The sequence below is a fragment of the Colossoma macropomum genome, unplaced genomic scaffold, assembly GCF_904425465.1.
Source record: "Colossoma macropomum unplaced genomic scaffold, Colossoma_macropomum, whole genome shotgun sequence".
In the NCBI taxonomy this organism is placed as follows: domain Eukaryota; kingdom Metazoa; phylum Chordata; class Actinopteri; order Characiformes; family Serrasalmidae; genus Colossoma; species Colossoma macropomum.
In genome coordinates, this window is record NW_023494789.1 from 29,595,754 (window position 1) to 29,622,894 (window position 27,141).

Consider the following 27,141-nt stretch of genomic DNA (forward strand, 5'->3'; position numbering starts at 1 on the left):
AATTAAATGTTTTATTATTTTTATTTTTCCCCTTTGGAGCAATTTCACTAATATGGAATGATGTAGTAGTTAGAATATAGTTAGGGGAAAAAAGTCACAAAGCATTTTCATTTTTGAATGAATTTAATATTGCTTATTTGTTGCATGAACATTAAAAACAGTAAGAATAGCTTGCAAGTTAAAAACAAATTTACAAACTTTCAAAATACTTAAATTAAAATATAACATACAAAATTAAAATATATCTAAAAAGTGATAAATTCTAAGGGAAAAAATTACACCAAACATGTATTAACAAGGAAAAATAATCCAACATGAAGCTGGAACTGTTAAAATAACAATTCATATAGCTCTGTGATGGTAAGTATGCATCAGCAATACTATATGTAGAATACTGTATATAATATAAAACAGGATTATACATAACACTTCACTCATATCACTAAAACTGCATATTTTGACTGGTCATTGTAAAAACACTAGATATTCACACTATAGCTGATGTGCTAGCGCAAGTGTACAGGTAGGCCATATGCAATGGGTGCAGCTCCAATCATATGTTTGAGATGGGTGGCATCACGTGATTGGATAAGGTGCTGGAGCAGGGAGGAACCTGAGCCACTGGAAAGCCAGGATTGCAACAGGGCAGATGTAAATCGATCAATATCACGATCTGTTACATCCCACAAGTTCCCCAACACTAATGGGCTAAAAAAGGAAAAAGAGAGGCAGAAAGAAGTTTACAAAAGGGTTAAGAAAGAGGCTGTAATTGGAGTTTTTGCTAGACCACAACTATAGCTACAGTTTCTCCTGTTTAGTGAAAATGTACTAATCAGCTAAATAACAGGCTTAACTAATTCAAAATTCTTAAGTTTCTAATATGCCACCAGGCTGTTTGGGATGCATCTTACTAAATGTACTATTTGAAATCCAAACAATCATCTGAAACATTGAACATTTCATTTGAAATAATAGCAAAAAATGTCAACTAGGTCCAACTGTTTAGTGTAGGCACTTATATTACAGGCTGTAGGTTAAAGATGTAGCATTCTACATTCTCAATTAACTGTTAGACTCGCTGCTAATGACTGTCCATATATTACCATCCAGCAATGAGATAGCTGAGGATGATGCCAGTTCCCTCAAGGCAGCCCTGCACACTGAGTGCAGCACTACTGCATCCAAAAAGCAGAGCCACTGCTCTCACAGGGCCCTTCAGGACCCTCTGAGCATCCAGGAAACGTGCCCCAGCTCCATGCCCAACATAACTTAAATCCAAAGACAAAAAGACACGAGTTATAAGTCACAGTTTGTTGACCTCATGGTAATGAAATATCTTTGCCTAAGCAACAGATATTGCAGTACAGGAAAAGCTCACTCACATGTATAAGTCTTTGGTGGTTATAGCCTCCTGCAGTTTATCAGGGTCAGGAGAAGCTCCACAAACTCCCTGCCATGCCGTCTCACTGAACAGCCAGAGACAAAGCAAACATTACTAAATTAGGCAATGAGAGGCAGAGCAAGCAGTGAAACGGCATGGGGTGTACGCATGAGACACTAACCCAGTAAACCAATCTCTAAAGCGCTTCTCGGTCTCAGGCAGGTTTCTATCTGGGTTTAGCACAAAATAAACCTGCTGGGGATCAACACCACGTGATAACACAGAGTCTGGATCCACCTGAGAGTGAGAGAGAAAACATATACTGATTTAGGTAAAACAGTCAGAAGAAATCATCCATTAAATGTGCCACATTATGTAAGAGTAGTGTGTACATGTTTAGCAAACAAAAAAAAACAAACAAACAAAAAAAAAAGTGTCAGTACCTCTTGGAGATAACTGTGTCCCAGTACAGCGTGTAATGAAGGCATACGTGTGACAGAGCGAGACTTCATGCAAGAGATGTTCTCCCATGGCAACCTTTGAAGGTACTGCTCAATCACAAACACAAATGTGTTACTATGTTAAAAACAACTAAGTTTTTAATAAGCCATTTATGGAATGACACTAGCATTGTTTCAATGCTGCAGTTACAGCATGGGATTTTTTTTTTGAATTTGAATTTACACTCATGACCATTGACACTGTGTCAACAAACCTAGGTGGCTGTCAATAGCCTTTTTGGGGTAAACATTGCAGTTATATTGAGAGAATGCTAAAATGTACCTTGTCTAAGATTAAGACAGTGTGTCCTTGAGGTTCCTCCCTTCCTCTCAGTTCAGACACACACTTCTTTAGCATCTTCAGAAAATCTCCCTCCAGACATGCACCCTCAGCCAAAGAGTGCAGATCTGAGTGAGAGAGCAGAGGAGCTGCAGACAGAATCACCTGGAGGCACGAAAACAAAACAAAAAGATAAACACAAAACTGAGGAGAATACATCACAGAACTACAACAGTACAAAGAAAGTACAGCATGTCACTGACATGAGAGCTTCCATATTATTTGCATTTCAGGTTTGTGTGGATGGCTGACTAAAAGTGCATTCAGAGTCTGCAAAGTATCCTTTGTTTGACTTTTGTCCATTAACTAAACACCTTCACTGTATGAATGAATTTTTTAAGGCTACATAAAGGCATAAGACTTCATAAGACACCAGTGTAATGTTGCTGGCACCCCCAGGAGACACAGACCTTCAGCATGTTCAAAGTGATCTTTCCTCCCATTGAGGGGTGGAACCATTTGAGTTGAACTGAGAGCTCAGGGTCAGATGTCAAGGGGAGGAGTAATGCCCGCCATACCCCTAAAGCCTCCTCCAACTCCTCAAGCAGTTTCTAAGAGCAAGAGAAAGACAAACCATTTAGACGAACCACAAAAGGACCACAAGGCAACAACATTCCTAAACTTAAATTATGCAAATTTTTTTCTCTAAATGTCTAAATACAGAGACTAGCATTAAAGAGAAAAACATCAGGTTGTAATCCTCTTCACTTAGACTTTCTACCAAAAGCTTCACTTTTCAGCAGTCCCCTATAGCCAGAGTGGCCACACAGATCCCCTGACAGCTTCTCTTCTCACCTCCACTCGAGCATCCAGAGCCTTCCTGCCATCCCACCACTGCACCTTATCTGCCACTCCACTCACTTCCTTCTGCCCCTGCAGTACTCCCTCCATCTCCTCCAGCAGAACAGGCATCGAGCGCTATGGAGAGAGACAGAGCATGAACACAGGGCTAGGTGAAATGGACAAAAATATCACTACTATTTTCTCTCCACAATTACAACACAGCCAGCTACCTATCTACTATTGGTCATGCTGATTTATGCTGTAGCAAGTCAATAGCCAGACTTTTTTCCTTCCTCATCTAGTGTTAAAAGGTGCACATCGTGGCCTAATATGTCAAAGTAGCAATTGTTCAAAGTTCAAGCCTCTGCTGCTAATACTGGTTTGAGGTAGCTTAATACTTTTAACAAAGCCACCTCAAAATTGCATTATTGAGAAGTATTAATGTTTTATGACAGGCATGGTTTGAAGGACAGAAACACACAGATAGAAAGTTGCTCATACATGTCTGTGTTGGGTTGGGATTCTCATGGTGATGGGAACAGAGTCACGCTCTAGTCGCGTGAGGAGAACAGTACTGCCAATCTCACCAGGGTACACCCCCACAAGAGAGAGCAAACACACAGTAACACCTGCAGAACACAAGAGAACTTGTTAAAGTATTTGCATATAGAAACAAACTAAGAGTAAGGAACTGAGGCTACCTGATTTAACTGCTGGAAGACCTAGCTTGGCAATTTACTTCTCACAGACTGTACAAGTGTGTAATTACCTGCTGGCAGGTCTTTGAGCTGCTGTGTGAACTCTTGGCAGTGTGTTTGGGGGAACTCTGCTGGCTGTGTTGAGGTGAACGAGTAGATGCTCTCGAGAGCAGAGAGTGTTTTTGTCTGTGGCTGAGTGGACGATTCCTCCAGGCTCAACACACTTAAACTCTCTGCTACATCACCGCTGGACTTTTTCATTTTCCTGAGAAAAAAACAAAGGCTTAACTTGTCAAAGTTGATGCCAACAAAAATTATACCTGAGAATTCATAACAGTAGGGCTGTGCAGTATCAACATTTTCATATCCTTTATAAAAAGTTACTGAAGATGGGTTTGTGTTGTAAATAACAGAACATGGTGCAGCAGTTAACATTTTAGATTCCAAAAATGTCCTATATTGGAACGCATGAAGCACGCAAATGAGTTCTAAATTTAAATGATGAAAAGTACACATTTATTTAAAAAACAAATAAATGTATTTATGAAAAAAAAAACAAACAAAAAAAAACACAAGAATCAGGTGAGCAGATTTTTTTACACTTTACAAAAACATACCAATCAGTTTGTAAAGCAGAAAAGAAATATTAGCAATCAAAAACCTACCACAAAAAGAAACAACCATGTGTTTGACATACCTAAGCCGATTAGCCAGGTGGCGAGTCATGTGATGGCGAGTGGACACGCCCAGTGATTGAGCATGCAGCATGGCTGTAGTGACGGGATCAGAAAGACCCAACAATTGGGCAAGCAGTGAGCACAGGTGAGGGTAGAGGGACGGACTTGGAAAATGATGGAGGAGGAGCCAAGAGGAGCGCAGGAGAGACCGGACCACCTCTACAGAGAGCTCAGCTACGTATAAAGCAGACAGGCATGTCAAAATGTGAAGTTATAGTAGTTGTAATTTTTTGTATGTACTGATCTTTCATGTAGATGCTTTCAGAGGGAGACTGCAGCTAGAGGTTACTAACAATTTCTCGTGCTCTGACTGAGGCTGAATCATTCTAAATCAGCAGAACAACCTTTGGAAGCTCTATATTATAGGATTTCAAAATTCCAGTAGGAAACCTTTGTGTCATATGCGGATTTAAATCAAAAGCATTCCATGCACACAGATTCACTGGTCAATAAAATGCAGTTCAGGAGTTCTGAGGGAAAGTCTTAATAATAGAACTTAGTTGAATAGTGAAAACGTGCCAGAAGCAAATAAGGCTTTTGTACATTATTTAGACAGCATGCAGCTGGTTAACGGTTTAATTCACACTTGAGACAAAATATCTTAACAAAATATAGATTTGAACAGGTTAATATACTTTGTTTTACTGAACTGAGGCACAACATTATGTCCAATAATCTACAAACATGCATTGTGTGAGCCTTTTTCAACAGGTTTCTTTTATTTCCTATAATTACTTTGTGAGTGACTCTTACCTGGTGCTACATGTGTGTGTGGTAGTGATGCATGTGTTCCTATGCCAGTCTGACCAACACTTTTGAGCTCATTCACACAATCTCTGCTTAAATCTGTTCCCAAGTCTCTCCTCAGTACCTCCAAGTCAGCATCAGGAGCATCTGCAGGACTTTCTGCACACAAAACCAAACACATTCAGGGTATACAGTATCTGTATTTTACAGATAAATCAGATTTAAATGTCAGTATCCTGTGTCTCATACACAGCCCTACCTGTGTTTAGTGTCTCAGAGTCAGATTCTTGGAGGTCCTCTAGGCTGATGTCTAGAACTTCATCTTCATCTTCCTTGATCATCCTCATCCTCTCTGGTTGCTCTTGATCATTTGAATTTTGACCTTTTTTGGACCGCCCCCGTCGTGGCCGTGTTTGAGAGGACACACCCATTTCATCCTCGGAGGAGGGGCCACTGGCGCAGAGGGCTGTGCTTTTCTTACCAGTTCTCGTCCTTCTGGGCCCATCCTGCTGAGCAGATGGATTTAGAGGGAATTTGGAAGCTGGTATTGGTGCAGCAGAGGTTTTAGATGTGGACATGACAGAGCGTTTTTTCTCTGACTTTTTCTCGATCTCTACAGCAGGGGGAGCTGTGTCAGCATCACTCTCATCACTAAACTCAACCTAGAGGGAGAAAGAAAAAGAGAGAAAAGGGGTGCTTAAGCAACAGTTTGACACCAAAAAAATAAATAAAAAGTAAAAACAAAAACACACAATCTTCCCCTTAACTCAAATGCAGTTTTGCACTGGAACTACAAGGCTACTGTTCCCAAAAAGTAAGCTTAAAGCCCAGCAATTAGCACTGTGGAAACTGCATGCCTAAATGCAATTTCCATTAAACAGCATCAAGCAATCTCAAAAAAATCTTAAAACAGACTTTCTTATGCAATTGCTGACCATATGAAACTTATCTATACAAATACAAAAATATGAATACAATTTAGAATGGCTGGGGAAGCACATTTCACAATCCTATTCCTTTCATGTCTGAAGGTAAATTTTGTCCTATTCTTTTAATTTCAGTCATTATACAGTCATATTCAGTTATTATATCAGATCTCAGTCAGCAAGAGTTTGAAAGTCATTCAAAAGGCACTGTTCAAACCTTAAAGCGTGAGCGTTTCGTCCGTTTTGGTGCAGCTGGGACAGTTACAGGTTTCTCTTGTTGAGGAGAAGAATCTTCAAAAACCTGGAATGAACTCTTTGCTGTGGTTTTTGACTTAGTAATGCCAGAACGGCTAGCACCTGCAGCTTTGGCTGCTGTCAGTGGGGTGGAGCTTACAGTAATACCAGGAACCTCACTGGTGAAGTCAAACGCACTCATGTCACTGGTTATACCAGCAGACACTGCCACGGAGGCAGATTTAGGGCAGGGGGTCCTGGTTGCTCGCGGGGTTTTGAAAACCATGTTAGGTTTTGTGATGCTGATTTTTGACACCGGGTCCTTGGCTTTCTTTGGCAAAGCTGTGGATGCCTCTCTTGTTTTATTAATCCCTTGCTCTAAAGGTGCTTCTTTTTTGCTTGCTGGGAGGCTCTTGGCAGATGCACCTGCCACTGGAAAAGGTTTATCACAACTGGAGCTCTTCAGTCTGTTCTGCTGTTTGAGCTGCGTTTTGATTTTGGGAGCCACTGTAGTGAGCAGTGGAGTCCAGCCCCATACATCGGAGATTAGATCATCAGGACTACATTGCTTTTTCCCAGCCAGGGCCAAGCAACAGGCAACAGCTTTGGCACCCAGCAGAGCGGCCCTTAGAGGTCCCAGCTCTGCACAAAGGGTCCCTTTAGACTCCACAACCTGTAGCCCCACCTCTATCTCTTCCCACAGAGCAGCAGCCTTTCCCTTTTCTCCAGCCCCACAGCGGAGCTGAGTCAGCACAGTGCCCAAATGAATCCTGCCAACCTCTGCCTGTAGTACAGAGGGGGGCAGGCACTGACTGGGGCACAGTTTACAGGACATTAGGGTGGCCAGGCGGGTGTGTAGTTTATCTATGATGCTACTGCAGCGCATCTTAGCATAATGGCGTAATCGACGTGAGCTTTGCGACTCTTTCTGAAGATCGGCCTGCACCAGGGCCCAATGGATGCTGACACGAGCCAAGCCAGGCTCAGTGCAGCACGGGCAGGAGCAGCTGTCTCCATGAGTCAGGCAAGACAGCACATGCTGCCGTTTAGGCTTCAGAGGGGGTGATGCATCCCGGCCTAACTCAGACAGCCCCTCTACTGGCTCCCGGCCCAGTGAGCGAGAGCTCAGGAGATCACTAATATCCTCCTCTTCCTCAGCAATCTGAACGGCAGAAGTTGGTGCAGCTGGTCTGCCTTTGCGAGGTTTTATTTTCAGCTCAGATTTTTGTTGGTGGTGCTGGCCAAAATCTACAAAAAGCAGAGATCATAGAATTGCAAACATGATTTCTGAAGTTCATTTATTACATTTGAAATCCAGCTAAAGATTTATTGTGAGGCATATTACAACAAAACAGCAAACAATTAATTTACTGCTAAAACATTTTTGTGAAAAGCAACCAAATTCTATGAATGTCAATATTGCATACTTATATGATACAAAAAAACAATATTAAGTCCAGTCTCCCACCCAGCCCAACTCTACAAAAGACATTTCCATGAAGCCAAATTGAAGGAAGCTGTAAGAATTACCTGTACCAACATCCAGCAAGTGTCTGACCTGCTCCAGATCTAAAGCACTGGCCTCACTCGCTCCTTTCATCAACTCCAGCTCAGCCTTCAACACCAGCAGTTCGGCACAGCTACACACAGACATGCGTGACCAGGAAGTTATGGGCTTAGAAAGAGGTCTGCAATCCTGCACTGTACCACATATGCACACAAAACTTACTGGCTGAGGGTGTGTAGCTTGGTGGCGAGTTTAAGGGCCTCCAGACACTGAGCTTTGGCTTCATGGGCCGCTCCACCGCTGCTCCTGACACACACCATCCTCTCAGAGCAGAGTAACACCTCACTCAGCAAAAGCCATTTAAACACCACGCTATCTCCTACAGAGACAGAGAGAAAATGCAATGTAATGTGCAATAGTCAGAAATCACTCTTTCATTCAATTTCCACTTTAAATGGCAATCAAGTACAAGTGATTCATTGTTCCTCAACAACTAAATACATCAAATTTTCAGTATTTAGTGTGGACATTTTTTTAAATTACAGCTTCCATTCTTTTCAGGACCTTCTTCCAGTTATTTGATATCTGATTCCAGGTATCTGAAGAGAGATTTTTCCCACACCTGCAAAGCTTAGTCTTAGAAGCTGGTTGAATTTTCTGCTTCTCACAATCCAAACAATCCCAACACATTCAATGACACTGAGGTCTGTTTTCATTCCAACAAAGCAGGTGCACACATGATCAGTTGTTGGAGACTAAGATTAATTGATTAAACAAGTAGAATCAGGTGTGCTCATGTGTGTCTAGAAAGAAAACCTGCAGCCACAAAAGCAATTTGTAACCCCCCTTTGATTGTTGTACCACCTTAAGAACAAATTCATTTTAACATTTTGTTTCTTTTTACCTTGGTCTACAAATCGTGTGTCCACATTGGGAGCAGGTGCTCCATAAAAGCCATTTCCCAGCAACATCATTACCAGACTGCACAACAGCTTCAATCCTTCATACTGGGCTGTGTCTGGAGTCTTCAGACCTATAACATACATGTACACATTAACACTTAATAACAGCCAGTAATCCCCATGTGTCAAACATTAGGCCTGTGAGCCTTAACTGACACAATCCTTTCCAGTCCACAAAATTATTTTAATTTCTATTAAATGCTAGCCTGTTTCACAATGCCCTGCACTACAATCCCCAGCATTCTTTACAATAATGTGCACTCCCACCACCCTCCCACAACGACAATCTATGGGACAACAGTAACACCTCAGTTCTACCACACCAGTCATATCACCAAACAGTCTAGCGGTGTTTCAGCTTCAACTGCAGTTCAACCAACTTAGCTTAGAAGCTCAGAAATTGATTCCAAGAATGAATGAACGAACAATGAGTAGCAAAGATGCCAGGTTTCCAGTTCAAGCAAATAGGTTGGTTTAAAATATGATTTTTAAAAAATATTTCAAGTATCCATGTAATATATCAAGGTCTACTACAAGTGCCCATACTTTTCTATTGACATTTTGCCTTATTTTGAATAAACAATAGCCAGTTCAGGTTATGGCAAAATATTATTTAAAAATGAACTAAAAACAGAGAAATGAGATTTTCTAATATATCCCTTTTATTGGTGTTTGGCATACCTGCAATAATCAGTAACTAAACATATCCCCATTTGTGGATATACTGAAAGTTATTTGTAAAATGATACCATGCTGGATGATGGTCTGGCGGAGGTGTGTGTAGAGTGTGTCTGTGTCCAGACTGAGGTAGGCACTGGCTGTCTGTAAGGCTCGAGCTTTCAGCATGTACCAGCTCTTGGAGTGATGCTGTGCTGTCTCCTTCAACACCTCACATAGACTGCGCACACCACGCTCCACCTAAAAGAGGGAGGTGTTGAGACAGAGACTGCCATTATGTAATGTCCAATCCCTTTGCATACGTGCAGTTATCTCTGATTTAAAAAAAAAAAATAAATCTCATCAAGTGCACAGTTGACCAGAGCAAAGCTAGCTTATTGCTTCAGACATGTTAAGCTAGATTGTATACTCCTCCAAACTGTTTAAATGTTTAAATGTTTCAATGACTGGCTATACATACTGAATGACTGAGTAAGAACATATTAGCCTTTACCATCTGATGTGCCAGCAGCTGTTTAAGAGGGCAGAGTTAGAAATGGCATCAATCCCAATGGGATTAAAAGGGAAAATATATAATTTAGGGAGGTGTGCGCATATTACCTCACGTAAAGCATAGCAGAGTTGAGCTCTCAGCAATGTGGCTGTGACAGAGATGACCGTAATAGCCTCAGAGCCTGGCTCAGTGGCCAAACACTGCTCTGCTTGCTTCAGCTGCACCTGAAAAACGCAAACAGACGACAGTCATTTAGAATCCAGTATAAAAATGATCATTTAAAAAAAAAATAAAAAATCTGAAGTTGACACTGATAAAAGTTTTAGATAAACAGTCCAACAACTAGTGATATTTCTTTACAGTGAAAGAACATCTGAAAATGTCACATATTTAACTGAATGTTCAACATGTTAAACTCACAGCAATATTTAAAATAATATCCCCAATGTTATATCTAATCCCTAAATCTCTATATATCTAAATATAAATGGTTTTCTCCATTACTATTACTACTATTACTATCTAGCTGTTTATTCCATGGTTACCTCAGCGAGCTGAGGAGAGCCCAGGTCCAGCAGCAGTTTGGCAGAGTGGCAAAAGGCACCAGCACTATTTTGGCCATCACCAAGGAGTCGGAACAGATGTGCAGACAGCTGATAACCCTCCAGAGCCTGCAGGGTCTATATGAATATACATGAATAAATTAATATAATGAACAGGATATAACATCTTAAAGGGATGGTCTCTTTAGGGGTAATTAAGAGACAATTATCCCTAAATAGCTAAGACATGTCAAGACATGTATAATCACCAGTCAGCATTGTGTACGTCTGAATAATCACATACTTGCCTCAAAACTTGTCAAGTTTTCTAATCTTAAATAGATTTACTTGTGGTTTCTAAGATTTATATCTTATCTAAAAATATAAAAAAAGGACAAAAGGGTCCAATATAACAAAACAGGTGAAGCAACCTTAAAGGGGAATCCACAGCTTTATCAAAAATTATGCATAATTTAATCTTCGAGATGTAAATAGCTGTTCAGAGCAGGCTGATATAGAGAAACACAGTGCCACATTTCATTACAATTGTGACATGAACCATGAGTCCGTGTCTACGATGCAAACATTTTATTTACTATCCAAAACATCCATGTTCAGAAGACTACCTGTGTCTTAGATTTTGAATGTAATGCTGATAATGGTGAATTGGGAAAAATCTTAAAAATGTGTGATAATTTTTACAAGGCCCTGCTTGTAACACTCCAACCTAAAATGTTTACTTTAAAAATGTGTTTCAAGCCAAAACCTTACCTCAAAAGTACCATGAAACAATATCTCAGGCATCAGACAACATATTTATAACAGTATCATATAATAACTTCCTGTGAGGAAGCTTTTAGTGATAAACTCTTCAGATGTCTCATTCCCATCATCACCACTTCGAACAATTCTTGTTTCTCTAGAACAGAGCAATTTTTGTCCATTTTTCTAGATGGCAGCATGTCACAGTTTCATTGTTTTAAAGCTCTACTAAAATCATAGCCTTCCCCTTCAAGAGTCATGCAAGAGTGTTTACCTTGCCCATGAGTGAGTAGAGGGCAGCCATAAGAGAGATGGAGTAGGCAGTGTGTTTGGGGTCCCTCACCACAGGTACATGCTCATCCTTCAGCAGAGTCCTCCAGAGTAATAAACACCTATCCAAAGGCTCGCTACGTTCTAACAAATACACAAATAGCATTGATAGTTCTCATATACCATGTACGTACAGGGACAAGATGTACACAGACCGTCCACTTCATTACGTACACCTTCTTGTATTTACACTTTGTCCATTTCATCAGCTCCACTTACCATATTGGTGCACTTCATAGTTCTACAATTACAGACTGTAGTTCATCTGTTTCTGTGTATACTTTATTAGCCCCTTTTTACCTTGTTGTTCAGTGGTCAGGACCCCCACAGGACCAACTATATAGTAAATGGAAGTGATACAAGGAGGTTTACCTAATGAAGTGGCTGGTCAGTGTAGAATATAGAGCAATAAGATCAAATGTTTATAATTCTGTTGGCACGTTCTCATTCAGTCTGCTCATATTTAGGAAAAACATTTCATTCACAGTTGCACTGTGTTTTGTGTGCAAGATCTGCCCCCCTTCTCACTATTTTGTGCTGCCAAATTGAAGCAGAGTCCATCATACACCAGCTGGCTCTCCTGTAGCTTCTGTTTGTCTTCATATTCCAGATCATTAGTGGGAACCGGATCCAAATTCCCAGTAGCCTTACTGCCCTCCTGCACCTCACGCAAACGCTTCTCTGTATCCAGTGCCTGACAGAAAGATACGATTAAGAAAAGAAAAATAAACAATCCCATCACTATACATTACATCTTCTGCTATGGTTTAGTATTAATAAACAACAAATAAATAAATAAATTAGAAAAACGGACGTCTGCAAGAACAAATCTGTAAGCAGTAGCAATAAAATACATAAATAAATAAAATAAAATAAAAGGAAATGCCCTGGAACTAAATTTACACAATTTTTAATTTAAATCACACAGTATTGCTGTACAACACACATTACAATCTAAATCCTACTGTATTCTCAGTACTGCTTAGTCATTTTAATTTTGCCCCTTGTTCTTTTTTTGGTAGTGACAACATTTGACTTGACAAGTCAGTTTCTAGCAAAACAAAACAAAGAGAAGAGTTTTCCGAATAATTTCTGAGGCATGTTACTCACATTTGGTTACCTCAGAGCTACCACGTTTGTATCTGAATGACTCCCTCTTTTTGACCAGGGTCATTATTTATAGCTTGGAAAACAAAGCTACTGTATCACTGACCTCCTGAAGGTTGGCCTCAAGTGTGCAAATGTAAAGCCACAAAGATGCGTGTGCTTTTTCATCCTTTAGCCTATCAGCATTCTCTGCTGTCTCTTGCTCCTCTTCCAACAACCGCAGAGCCTCATGGGTAAAATCAACTGCAGAACTGAACAATAAAACAATGATAATAAAACAATTTATAACAAAACGTAAGTGCTTTAACCAACTCCCTTACATGTTAGTGTGTAACATTAAGAAATCTGTGTTCAAATACATGTATTATTATGTGTATGCCTGGATATACCAGTCTGTCTGTTGACTGAAGTCCTGGTAACACACCACCTGTGCCATCTCACACAGGTAAGAAGCACGCCTAAGAGTGTGTGTAGTGTCTTCATGGCAGATATCGAGCAGGTCGCACAGGGCGTTATAGCGCTCCTGGGCGGTGTCTCCAATCTGCTCCTTATACATACGCAGCTCTTCTTCCAGCAGGCGCACCAACACCTCCTCATCTACTGAAGATGCTTCCAAACCATCCCTCAAAGTCCTGACAAACAAAAAGAGCACAAGATAAACAAATATTTTGAAAATCCAACCTAGCTGTTTGTAGACTACTAGAGAAAAAAAAATGCCATAATCATCAGTGGGACCGAGTAAACACACATTTGCTGTAACAACTTTCAAAACAAGAGGTTTGGGGAGGAAAAAAAAAACAAACCAAAAAAAAAAAACTACTATTTATGTGATTCCCAGTAATAAACTTCTTTAAATCAGATAATGCCAAAAAGTGTGTAAGCTATAGACCACATAGAATGTAGCTGCTGCAGACTGTGTTTGTGTCTCACTGTTTATCTATTTTTGATTTTGCCGCTTTACTGTAATCTAATTAAAATGCTTTTGTTTTCCTCAGCCTTTTTTCTTCTTCGCTGGAAAAACTGGAAGTGCCACATTCATTCAAAATTTTTTTCAGCACATCCTTACTGACCCTTAGCCATCTTCCTTCTGTGCTGTTGATCCTTAGTGACTCCAAACTGACATCAGACACAATGCTATGTCAAATATACAATCAGTACTCACTGCTGTCCTATAAACTTGTCAATCAACATCACTCACTGCTGATCTCTAAGGGCATCATTGCACCTGTAAGAATTTTTGTTGTTTTCATAAGACCCATAACATCAACAAATTCATTTTAAATTTATGTATTTGTTTCAACCCACCGCGCGACCCAGAAGGATAAGCTGTTTAGAAAATGTGTGTGTGTGTCTCAACTCAACTGATGGAAACACAATTCACATTCTGTTTGCTGCAACATAAACTTCTGACTGTTAAAGCTAACAACTGTGGAAAACAACTAGGATCAGCTTGAACAACTGTGATCAGCTTTTATTGAAGAGACCAGATTTCACACACATGATATTTCACATACTATGATATTTATTACACACTGTAACAGTGTACCTTGATATGTGCCCCATTCAGTAAACTGCTTTTGGAATACATAAAGTATATATGTAGTAGGTATGACTATTTAGATTTAGACTTTACACTTTTTGCATGTTGAAACACTTGCCTGTTGCTCATTTCCCAGGTGATAAATCAAATTTAATCACGCCAGAACTGAGAACGTATTTTCGTTACCTAAGGCGTGTGTCTTCCTCTCCTGCACGGGCAGCATCACACTTTGTCTTAACCCACAGGGAAACTGGTTCCACAAGGTGATCCAGAACCCGAGCACCTAGAACCTGAACCCAGCGGACTACCCAGTCCAGAGCTCTCTCCCACTGAGCTGCACGCCGACTACACTGCACGGCCAGCACGAAACAGCGATTCACCTGAACATAAGCACACATACATAACTTAGAAACCTGCACAACTAACTGAGAGATCAAGTCAGAAAGCAAATCCTGTAAGAGCTGATGTAGAGTCAGGACTTACTCTGTCCACAGGCAGAGAGACAGGACAGTCCTTACTTAACTCCTGACAGATAATCTCAGCCAGGCCAAATGCTTCTTCATACAACTTTCTGTTGAATAACTCATACACCACATTATTCACCGCACACACTAAAGAGAAATAAAGAGACACATTTGTTACCTAAAATCACAAATCTAATTATTTTAACTTAAAACTAATTTAAATTAAAATCAATTAAACTTAATTTGAATTACAATGCTTTTTAACTATTGTATAATTATTATTATAATTATTATAATTTACCTGCTTTCAGTAAGAAGTTGTCATTAGACAGTTTGCGTAGTTCGGTCATCATGCGTCCTGCTGTTGCCTGGCAGTATAACAGAACTCTGTCCAGAGATTCAATAACTGACTCCTAAACATATACAAGTACACATGAACACACAGAAATCACATTTCAAAAAAGAAAACACTCAACTTATGTTACATAGTAGTCCATAAATTGATAAACACAGTCCTGCGTGTGAGGCAGGTGAGGTTTACCTGTGAGGAACGCATACTGTCATACGTGCTGATAAAGCCTTGGTACAGACTGAAGCACAGTGAATACTGAAGTTGTTGTGAGAATGAGCTCTGAAATAGAGACAAAGTAGGACAGGACCGTCATCTGTAACAGTACACTAAGAAACTGACATACTATGAAGTTGCTGTTCAGGTTTATGAAAAGCTTTTCATATTTCATAGATGATTATTTTAATTAGGTAATGGTAATTAGGTAATGAAAACAGCAGTGTTCCATTTTCAAAGCAGTTTGCTTTTAGTTTTCTTTCCCATTCTATTTTCAGTGCTTCTCTCATGCTACAACCGACTGATCTAGGCTAGGCACCATATAGGCCAAAAATGGACACCACTGATACTTATTTACACTGATACCAACTGTATACCTGCTGTCCAAGACCTGACTGTAGTAAATATAATGCTGTAAGTTCCAGGTTACTATAAAAGAAGAGTTTATAAGCCATATAAAAAGGCCCATATCATTTAAAAGGCCCTTTTCACTTTTTTTTCTTTTTAAATAAAAGCATACAATATGGTAAACACTGTTAAAGTTGCAAAGCCCCCACCCAACTCTCACTGAAGTATGAAGAGAGTTTCAGCCCAGACTGCTTTTTGAACAAGGCACAAGACAGGACACCCAATCAGAACAGAGCTCATTTGCACATGTCAGTCTTAAAAACCTAGCAAGAAAAACAGCCTATTTAATTTCTAAGGGATAAATAGAAGTTGGGGGAAAATAGTCATAAAAATGAATTTTTGGCACATAAAAACACAAAAACCTTGTAAGTAAACTTTAGGGGAAAAAATCAAATACAAGAATAATGTAGGATATGGGCTCTTTAAATAAACTGCAGGTTTCCTTTCAGTAAATGTAGTTTGTTTCTGGTTCTCTACAGTATCATTTCTGAAGAAAACGAAACAAAACACAGCACAGTGTAGCAGCACTCAGGAAGAATGAGTACATAACATTTATAAACACTCTAATACAAAGATAGAAATATTTGTACTGATATCCTGATTAGTTGACTCTTTCTCTCGGGAGGCCACCCAGGTGCTAGTTCAGTCTCTTCTCAAGGCTTGACTACTGCAACTTGCTCTTGGCTGGTCTTCCTATGCAGGCTATCAGGCCCCTGCAACTCATCCAGAATGCAGAAGCACAGCTTGTCTTGAATCTTCCTACATTCACTCATGTTACTCTGCTGCTGCACTCCATTCACTGGCTTCCTGTAGCTTCACGCATCAGATTTAAAACCCTGATGCTTGCTTACAAACCCAAAATGAACCAGACCCTCCCTACCTAATGGCAACGGTCAAAATTTCAACTGCTGCTCAAGCCCTTTGAGCTACAAGTATAGCTCAGTTTGATCCTCCATCCATGGAAGACGAGCATCAAGATCCTTTTCTGTCCTGGCATCCAGCCGGTGGAACAAACTCCCGCTGGCCGTCTGAACAGCAGACTCTCTCGCGGTCTTTAAACGCAGACTCACGACACATCTCTTGTCACAGCACTTAAGTGAGCATTAATGCAAGTACTTATTGAAGTGTATTGTACTGCATTTATTGAAACGTATTGTATTGCACTGTTTGTTTTTTTCTCTACATATCAACACTTAGTAGCTTAGTAGTAGCTTTTACTCTAAATCTATTTGTACTAGCTAAAATACATTCTCTGAGTTTACAAAGCACTTCTGTTAGTCGCTCTGGATAAGAGTGTCTGCTAAATGCTGTAAATGTAATGTCCAAACTCAATTAGAAGCTCAAAAACAGGGACTATGTTCAAAATGGTCCCCTAATCCCTAGCTCCTTAGATTGGAAAATCAGTAGCACTACACAGAACACTTTTAATCACAAATTGTATACCTATAAAGTAAACGATTCCATACACTAACACTACATGGGTTTGCTCAACATTCTGCCAAACATGAGTCCCACCTGAGAGCGCACTGTATAAGGAATAAGGCAGTGTCAGATATAGCCAAAGGCTTACCTTTTGCTGTTTGAGCAGAAGCTCCTGATATTCCTCCAAAAAGGAAAAACAGGCCAGCAGTGTAGTCCTGTCCATTCCTTTTGTTTGTCCTGCCTCTGCTGCCCAGACAACCAGCTGACAAGCCTCCAGGAGAGCATGGCCATCAGCATCTCCCATAGCATCAGGCAGCCCTCTAAGGATGCGAGCACAGTCTGTGAAAGGCTTGCTGCATTCACTTCCAGAGCTGAGGGCACAACGCAACTGCACTGCCCGAGCAGCAAGGCCGAGAGGTAAGCACAAAATGTCACAATGGCGCCTGATCCCCTCCAGAGCTCTGTCCACCAGCTGTGCAGCCTCAGTCCAGAACTTGCTCTTGCACAGCAACTTGCACACCTTAAACACCACCTCACATCTGACAGCCAGTGAAGAAAGCATCAGCACGCAGTCACCACCCGCATTCTCACTGAGCAACGGGCTGAGAAAACGCATCTGTAACTCAGAGAGTAAAAACGCTGCGTCGTCCTGAGACAAGCTCCCACTCGCTCGCTCAAACTCGCCCACTGCCTCCTCCACAAAGAGAGGCACTTTAGACGTGCTGGACGATCCCTCCAGCAGCCGGAAGAGCAGAGCTTGCAGCTGCCATCGGAGTCTGTCCCTGGGAGGGAGGCTGGATGCCTGAGAGCCTGAGGTCAGGAGACTGTTCCAAAGCACTGCGAAGCAGTTCCGAACCAGGACACTGAAGTCTTCAGCCTGTGGTCAAAAATAACGGCAATGTTTTAAAATAATTACTTAATAATTAAAAATGATAAAAAAAATAAAAGAAAAGTAAAAAAATATCCCAAATGGAGTCAACCAGCCAAGAGCCAAAATTGCTGCTTGATTTCTGTCCTAAAGACTGCTGTCATAATTTAGGTACCCAATTGTAACGTCTTATCTTTGGAACACTAAAGCCATTTGCATACCTCTGTGGAAGAACACTGCAGTCTGTGATACATGATGTCTCCAAGCCGACTAGCAGGACCATGAGCTCTTTGAGTAACCATCTTCTGCAAGATATGGAAAATTATTTTCTCAAGATAAAGCGGGCATCCTGGTACTGCAGGGTCAGGGACCAACCCATACCCCTTCACAGCCAGCTCCACTAGATCCACTAGACATTTTTGATGCTCTGGCTGTATAGCTCCACTGCCAAGCCTCTGATTGCATGCTCGAATGATCCTATCACATATTGTCCGACTCCATGGGCCAAGATCATCATTTACATGTTTCTGCAGCATACAACACAAAAGGCCAACTCAAGATGAGGTGCAATGTATATGAGAAGTTTAGCTTACGTTACACACATTGAGCTACTACTTAAACTCAAGAAGTCTTTTTCTTACCTTCAAATCATCATGAAGTAGAACAGTGTCCTTCATAGATGATATCCGTTGGACGTACTCATCTGTTTTTAGACATTTCATTCTTCCTTCACCACCTTTTTCTGAAAAGGTTCAGTAAGCCAGATAATAAGTACATTTCAAGTTATGAAGATTATACAGTTCAGAAGAAGAAGATGGCCAAATAAAAACTAGCAGCAAGCAAACAACACTTTTACACATTCGGTGCACTTACAGTGGAGGAAAAAAATACAAACATTGTCAAATATACACAAACAAAAATATATACAATTAATAGCTTTTGAAGACTTTAACTTCTCTTGTCAAATCATGTCCCTCTCTGTAAATAAAATGTCTTTTTGGGCAGTCCTAAACCAATCTGCCCCAAAATTAACTCATGCTAATACAGTGTGTCCGGGCTGGGACGTAACAGAATTTCAAGTATATGGGAATATGGATTTAGAATAAGAAATTCATTATCTGTATTCAGCCCAAGTTACATTTTGAAAAGGCCTTCAATGTGTTTTTTACTACTAACAACTCTAAGTAGCAAACATGCTAATTTGAAAAAAATCTAAGGAGAACCTCAATTAACAGCTTCCTTACAAAGGCTGAAGCCTGAGTAGACTGATGAATCTGGTGATGAGCCAGTCATTAATCTCAGTGTTCCTGAGCTCTTTTAGGGGATGATCAAATCTTCTTAGTAGTGGACATGTTTGTGAGTGACAAATTTAGTATCCGTGTTGTACTGTACTGCTCGAAGGACTGTGGGAGCAGCATTGGACTGACGCAGGTGGTGAAAGAATTTTTTTTTTTGAAACTTCATTTAAATGATAAACAAATTTTTCATGAAATATTTTAATAGAATTATTACGAGAAGAAATCTGCCAACAAGTAACAATGAAGAACAGTATAAATTAAGTTTTAAAAAAATCCAATGTGCCTCACCAAGATGTATCCAAAATGTGTTCTGAATACGTTACTTTTTAATGTATTGTAATGAAACAACGTTACGTTACTGAATATATTTAGGACAGTGTATTCAGCATTCAGCCATCACTTTTTTTCTAAGTAATGTAGTAAAGCGCTGTAGGCGAATATCAGGATTATCCAAATTTTGTACGATTTAGCCGTGCTGGCCTACACAAATGTCAATCATATTCCTCCCTGCAAATACAAAGAGTCTGTAGATCGATCCAAAGTGACATTGTACATAAAAACTGTTGACGCTGTGACATATTAAAAAGTCACGTTTTACTCATGAAGCTGTGTTGTGCTGTTGAACTGCTGCACTAGAGTTCGGAATTAATACATGAATTTGCTTAGCTAAAACCGGCTAGCATAAGCTAGCTCTCAGTTTGGTTCAAACATCTCACAAAGCAACAATGTTCGCTATATGACAGTTAGTATTAAATGTAACCTATGTTTTTAATGTAACCGATGTATTAAATTTAACCCACACGTGGTTAGAATAAGTCTTGGAGGTTTACAAGCGAGTCTAGTAATAGTAACCTAACTAATTAACTTAACGGTAAGGTATACTGTGACACACAGCTAGCGTTACCCCTCGCACAGGCACACAGAAAAGACAGCTAACGAACTAAACCAGCTAATATTCAGACCACGGCGAGCAGTGATGCGATGTGGCTAACTGGTCACTTACAGCACACCGAAGAAATGACCTTCGTTCTGCGAAAACTATTTCAGTATTTCAGCTGTTTGTGTTGATAAACTCTCCAGCGCTGCTGTTGTAATTCAAACTTCAACCCGTGAACTGTACGAACGAGGCGACGCGCACTTATTCAAAATAGCGAACAGCCTATCGGGAAACGTCTACAAAGCATTGTGGGAATTGTAGTATATAAATCGTACATTTTTTTTGACGCAAGATAAATTCCGCTAAAGCCAAGACTTCTGGCGAACATCGGAATAACCCACTAAAATCCGCCACTCAAGTAATAGTTTACTGAGCTGCCAATATGTATGTCTATGCGGAGTGCACTTAATGTAAAATGCGCCATGCTAATGAAACCTACCAAGCCAGAATTGCTCAAGGTGGTAGTGATGGGAACCAGACGTCCGAAGAATTTAATGGCTCTAAAATCTACATCACAGAAAGCTATTACATGAAATAGCTGCCTGAACATTGTTTTACGATAAGATTTTGCCTTTTTTAAAAAATAAATTAATGGCGGAGTATATTCAGGGCGTTGTCAATCAAAACAATACCAAAAGAAAACGTATTTTTAGATCTAGCACTATTTTACTATTATCAACATTATATATCAAACCTCACAAGACGTGTGTATAGGGATAGTTATAGAGATAAATCCTTTTTCAATGCTCCATTATCAAAAGCTGATAAAATATTATAGACACGTTGGGAATATTTTGATCAATGTCAATACCTATTTATATTTAAATAAAAGCACAGGTATATATAATTTTGGACAAAACTACAGCCAAAACATTTTAGAAGAGGAATGCCATGATATTTTGAAGATGCATATAATTTAAAAAGGCAGCGAAACCTACAGATATGATGTCTTATCGATCAAACCATTTATTCATATTTAGCACACTTCCATCTTAATGACATTTATACACATTCAGCACACATACAGCAACACTATTTCCTCAAATTCAAGGTTAAGTGTCTCGATACTTGAATTCACCCTATGTTTCTCTGAGACTTTGCAGAGACCAAGTATCATTTCACTGGTTAAATACTAATAATGACTGAGGAAGACTGGTCTCATTTTCACATTTCAGTCTATGTAACTATGTAAATGGGAGTCCTATCCTTGGACCTGCTTACATTGTAATAAAAAGTAGGTGTAATAAACATAAGCATAAAAATAAACATTTTAATAAACAATACGCTAATACACTTCTAGGTCCTCCATGCATTTGTTCTCATGCTGTGCAAGAAGCATATGTACAGATGTATTTAGATATAAACACATTTACATTAGTCAAAACACAAATAAAAGATTTTCTAAAAAAAATATGCCTACACATTTTGAAAAATCAGAGATAATGAGATAAAACCAATGTACTAGTTCCCACAGGTGTATGACAAATACAATGATAACCAGCAAAAGAAAGGAAAGATACTCAGAGCAGTGGAAAAAAGGTTGGTTTTTTGTTTGTTTTTATGGACATTTGATATAACATAGACATATACATAGACATCTTCAGTGCTCTGAGCTTAAGGCCATGTGCATTTAAATTTGTAACTTAATATTTCAAACTAACCTCCAATCGCAACCATAAAAATGTCACTAAATATAATCATTTATGTTTATGAAAATATACTGTCCACATACTACTCTGTTATTTAATCACTGTTAGAAACATCTATTATTTATTTATAGGATAAAACCCTACAAATTATAATACAATCATAATACTTTGGCTACACTGATGTAGTCCAGTTCCTTCTTTGCAGTTGTGACACTTTAAGAGTCTTGTGAATGCAGAGGGTTCAGCACTGTCGTTGTGGCTCCTTGGAACAGTGGATTCTGGGTCTGAAAAAAAAGTGAAGGTCAAAGGTTAAATATCACAGGAAAATGCCCCCAAGTAAATCTAAACTGAATATGTGCCATTTAATGGTTTGAATGACTGCGCTAGGATCTGCACCCTTAGCTTGGAATGAATGGAAGTAAATTAGGACAGACAGATAGTTAAAATAAAGGCAAAAAAGATATAGTATAAAAACCTACACATTAGGTAGCATGTAAGTCTTGGACATTTTGCTACAGAATGGCTTCGCTTTCTTATAATGACTACATTTCTCAAAAACATGTTCATTAAAACGTTATTTAACATTAAAGATATGAACTATTTCTGGCGAAATATATGCCAAATGCAAAAATAATGGCTTTCTACTTTCCTTTCTGAATTTAGTGCAAAGACACTTAAATGGTGTTTTGACATTAGTTTAAAAAGGTAGTTGGTGCTTCACAGTCACTAAAGTTGGAGAGTGCTTTTATAATTTACTGCATGTTTATTAAGCTCACAGAAAAAAAACACAGATGTGTATTGGCACAGATAAAAGCCTTCCTCAGTGTGCTTATGACATTGAAGCTACCAACCCACTAAATACTCATGGAAAACGAATTACATTTACTCTGGTTGCAGTACTTGAGTTCATTTTGGAGTAGAATTAAATCATAGTACTTTAACTTTTACTTGAGGTCATTTCTAATATAGCTCTTTTACTTTGCTACTAAGTTTTTATATGCAGTACAACCAATTAGAAGAAAGCTAGGTTAAATTTAAAATAACTCAGTTCTAAAAGCCAGTCAAACCAGAGCCGCTCCAAAAACTTCTGCCTGATGAGTTCAAAGATGTCAGGTTTAGCAGAGAAATAAAGGTGAAAACGTTACCAGCACACACAAGTATTACACAACATATTTAATCCATCATACATTATCCTTCATTCGTTTTTAAATGAACTAAAGAAAATGACATTATCATCAGCTGACAAACACACCTCCCGAAACCTGCTGATATCTCTGCTTTTCACAATTCAACTTCCACTCTGAGGAACCAGCGGGTTTACTGACTCCTAGCTAAACAGGTATTGTGTCACTATTTTCTTTTTCATTTGTTGTTTTATAAACAAAATAGAACACTTTATAATTAAAATAGTGGCTATGTATTAAACTTAAAAGCTGTGGTGTATGTTGTGTTGCAAGTGTCTGTCAGTTACTTTAGTTAGGTGTGTCCACCCATACAGTTTACTCATATAAAATATGATTATGTCACGATTTTGGAGGTATATGGCCCCTATAAGTCTGTGAAACAAGAAATCTAGTCTATGTAGGTTCCCTAGAAACTCTGGACAACAATAGTGTCGAACTCAAATCCTGTTTTTTTCAGGACTTACTAGCCTAATAAGTAATCTGATCAGACTGAAGGTGGTGGGGTATGAGCATAGATATACTGATTATTTTGTCGGACATGCTGTACACAGGCAAAACAGATACCACCTTATGTGAGTCACAAGCCTAAACAAGAGTATATGTAGTTTATACACCGACCGGCCACTTCATTAAGTTGACCCACTTCCTCACACCAGAAGTACTAGAAATATAATACACTATATCTTCAAAGCACTCCCATGCTGATGTTCAGGAGAAGTATAAGGCTGTGTTAGGGATGTGTGTGCACCTGACAGACAGACCTCTTTCCAGTCAGTTTGCTCCTGCGCCTTGAGGAAGCTGCGGTATTCCCGCAGATCATACAGCTCCAGCAGCACTTTATAGACGATGATGATGGCGATGCCAATCAGAACGATAGCTGATACTGAGGTGCCAATGATCACTGCGGTCTTATCAATGCTTCCTATGAGCCAGAGGAACAAAGGCCGAGATTCAGAACAGTTGAGAATTTAGCTGTGTGGAATATATGTCAGATAGTGACACTGATTACTGCGGCATAATCACAAAGAAAGTGCTCATGTTAAAAACACTCAAAAAAGGCCCTTGTACTCAAAGTGCTGTTTTTGCAGGGCACAGGCAATTTTTAACCCTCATATCTCAGAAATAGTATCTTTGTAGGAAAAGGAAAATTGTGAGATTTTGTTCCAAGTATTTTGGACCCTTTCTATTAGTCCATCTAAATTAGATTGGCATTAGAGGCAGGCTTAAAGGTAAAAAGGTATTCTAGGGTATTGCAAGGCTTTTACAGCACAGTGTGAGCTTTGTAAGTGTAAAAGTGTGGGCCCACATACAGGACCTGAGGGCTGAAAGGGGTTAAAGCTGAAAGCCTTTAAAAACTGGCAGTACTTACGTGGCAGATCGGCGTACTGAATCAACACTGTGCCATCACTGTTCTGTGTCACGTCGTAAACGACATCTTCATGTAAACACTGCAGTTGATGATTGCCTTTTAGCCGGGTTAGCTTAGCTGACTCACACACCAGAGAGCAGTTATCAGTAGAGCGGCCGTAAAGCTCGGCCTTAACTGTACAGTCCACACACGGTCTAAACACAGCAGAAACATGGTTTAGGACAGAGTAGTTTGCTCATACACACAATAGAGGCAATTCAACAATAGTGGAAAATACTTGAGTGATTTTAATTTATTACTATGTCTACTTAAGTGTTTTTTGGAATATCTGTATTATGCTTGAAAATTCTATTTTCATATACATCTTCAAAGCGCTTGTTTAAAATCTCAAATCTAAGAAATAAAAATTCTCTTGCCAATCAACTGAGTTCTCACACATTTTATTATTTTTTATTAAAGCTTGAAGTAATATGTGAACATTGTTGTAAACATTGTTTACATTGTGTACCATTCACTCCCATATATGGAAACCATGCTGCAAAAACAGCCTGCTTTGAATTAACTGTATCTATGATGTCAGAAGAACCAACTCATTTACATAGTTATATAGTATTATAAGTTCTAAAGAGTGTTTCAGCCCAGACTCCTTTTTGAATGAGTCACAATGAGAGATGTTGGAAATTATTGTGTAAAAATGAATTATTACTGTTTTGCTGCATACAACTAAACAAACGTTATAAGTAGACCTCAAGGGAAAAAATAAAGTACAAGGAAAATTTAGGATACAGACCCTTTAAAACGAACGAACAGGTCCACAAGAACTAATACTGCCCAATAGTTTAACTTACCTGTTAAAATATTTATTTTATACATGATTGAGTCTGTTTAATTATAAAAACGTCTTTTTTGTTTTACTCAAGTGTATTTTGAGTTCTTATATACACTTTTAATTCAGTAAAAGTTTGACACAGTAAGTACAGAAAATACACTTTTACTTAAATTCAGCTTCTCAGTACTTTTTACACTCCTGTAATTTAGTATTTGAATGACATATCTTTATCAAATGCACAGCAAATACTCAGCATATAATGTAAAAGAGAAAAGAAGGTGTAACTGAAAAATATATGAACACTTACTGATATGTTGAACATGGTTTGAGGAGCTGGGAGCAATCCTTTCCCCCAAAACCGTCTTTACACTTACATTGGTTACACTCACACTCCCCATGGCCGCTACACTTCTTCCCATTCTTATTCAGACACACAGTTGTGTCTGTAGAGCATTGACATGCAGTGCCTGTGTAGTTTGCATTGCATATACAGGTGTCACATTCACATCTACCTTGCCCTGAAACACAGACACACAAAGAGAGTCCGGTGTGTAGTGTTATGCATTCATTTCCTATGCTGACACTATCCTTGGTTAATCGGAGCATGCTGGTTAATTTGAGGAATATGCTAATGTTTTTTAACCTAATCCAAGGATTCGAAAGGAGGGGGGCTGAAAGCGTCCAGTATCTCCCATAAGAGAGACAAAATTGAACTTTGGGGGTCCCATGTATTTCCTCATGTATTTTGAATAAATAAAATATGAATAAATTTGGATAAAATGTGAATAAAATGTGAATTGTCAAAATGAATGCCCTTTTGACTTTTGACAGCATCAGCCATGAAGACATAGAGAAAATAAATGCCATTAGCAGCCAAAAGCCAACAAATATGTTTTTTGTTGGCAAAGAGTTTTCATTTTAGGCTTTTGAGCACGTGATGGGTAATGTTCACATGAGCCCACATCATGAAACAACACCTGTTTTTGTGCAACAACCAACATCCACAATTTTACCCATTTGCTCAGCAAACTGAATCATTATTTGGTCTTACTTCTTGGGGGAACCACTAAACCTGCCAGCTGATGACATTTTATATTACTTAAGTAATATATTCTAATTAGAATATATGAAATGAATAATATATTTATTTAATATATTCTATATACCGAAATAATATATTCTGTCTAAATTCTCTATATTCTTCTATATATTCTGTATGTTGTGAAAGTCATCATAGTAATCAATCAACATATAGCTCACCTTTTAGCTTGACTTTCTGCCAGGGGACCCCTCAAAGACCTCTGACACAATTTGAACCCTGCCTAATCCCTAATCTGCTACATCTGTATCATACAGTCAACTATGCTGGATGATATGTTCAACGTGTTTAATCAAAGCGTCTCTGTCTTTAGGTCAGTAGATCAGATGTGCTCCAGTTTGGTTGGAACAGAAACCTGCAGCCACACCGACCCTTTGTGGATTAGACCATGGGCACCCCTGCTTTAACAAAACTGATTTTAGGAGATCATCTGTAATTAGAATGTATTATTCTCACCATTGCAGACTTTGTTGTTATGGCGCTCACAGCTGGCGTCATCACACTGACAAAAGTTGCCTCTAAAATGGCCACTGCATATGCACTGGCCACACTCACAGCTACCGTGCCCGCTGCACACCTGGGACGTCTCTTGTGGACGACAGTACTTCAGCATGGCATGTGTGGAGTTCATATCACTCTGACGCTTACACTCACAGTGCTGACCCAGGTGACCTTCATTACAACTGAGACAAATAAACGTACATAAAGTAGTGATGAGAGAACTGGACATTAACGATGAAAAGAACATTGAACATGAAATAACTGAATAAATGTTAACATCA

General features: G+C 39.2%; 2 protein-coding genes across 3 annotated transcripts in view; both read right to left on the reverse strand.

The window, feature by feature from the left end:
* Positions 1-439: 439 nt before the first annotated feature.
* espl1 (extra spindle pole bodies like 1, separase) lies at positions 440-20,413 on the reverse strand. Its single transcript, XM_036570818.1, has 32 exons — positions 20,296-20,413; positions 18,636-18,736; positions 18,216-18,521; positions 17,275-18,003; positions 15,273-15,362; positions 15,033-15,144; positions 14,751-14,878; positions 14,454-14,647; positions 13,117-13,359; positions 12,834-12,978; positions 12,149-12,314; positions 11,565-11,704; positions 10,532-10,666; positions 10,094-10,210; positions 9,565-9,733; positions 8,758-8,886; positions 8,076-8,232; positions 7,877-7,986; positions 6,330-7,594; positions 5,446-5,848; positions 5,193-5,345; positions 4,400-4,613; positions 3,774-3,967; positions 3,506-3,633; positions 3,017-3,139; positions 2,632-2,772; positions 2,165-2,326; positions 1,825-1,929; positions 1,563-1,678; positions 1,383-1,466; positions 1,104-1,268; positions 440-708 (listed from the first exon to the last, which is right to left on the reverse strand). Exons 2-32 carry the CDS (start codon positions 18,714-18,716, stop codon positions 507-509), a joined length of 6,606 nt encoding a protein of 2,201 aa, XP_036426711.1. The 5' UTR covers positions 18,717-18,736; positions 20,296-20,413; the 3' UTR covers positions 440-506.
* A 1,356-nt stretch (positions 20,414-21,769) lies between these two features.
* Positions 21,770-27,141, reverse strand: part of LOC118808272 (ATP-dependent 6-phosphofructokinase, muscle type-like) — a 47,691-nt gene continuing 42,319 nt past the window's right edge. For both annotated transcript variants that reach the window (XM_036570822.1, XM_036570820.1), the window contains exons 16-20: positions 26,816-27,042; positions 25,568-25,778; positions 24,432-24,625; positions 23,824-23,984; positions 21,770-22,162 (exon numbers count right to left, since the gene is read on the reverse strand). In XM_036570822.1, coding sequence (XP_036426715.1) covers positions 22,094-22,162; positions 23,824-23,984; positions 24,432-24,625; positions 25,568-25,778; positions 26,816-27,042 — 862 coding nt within the window. In that variant the 3' untranslated portion in view covers positions 21,770-22,093. The remainder of the gene's footprint in view (positions 22,163-23,823; positions 23,985-24,431; positions 24,626-25,567; positions 25,779-26,815; positions 27,043-27,141) is intronic.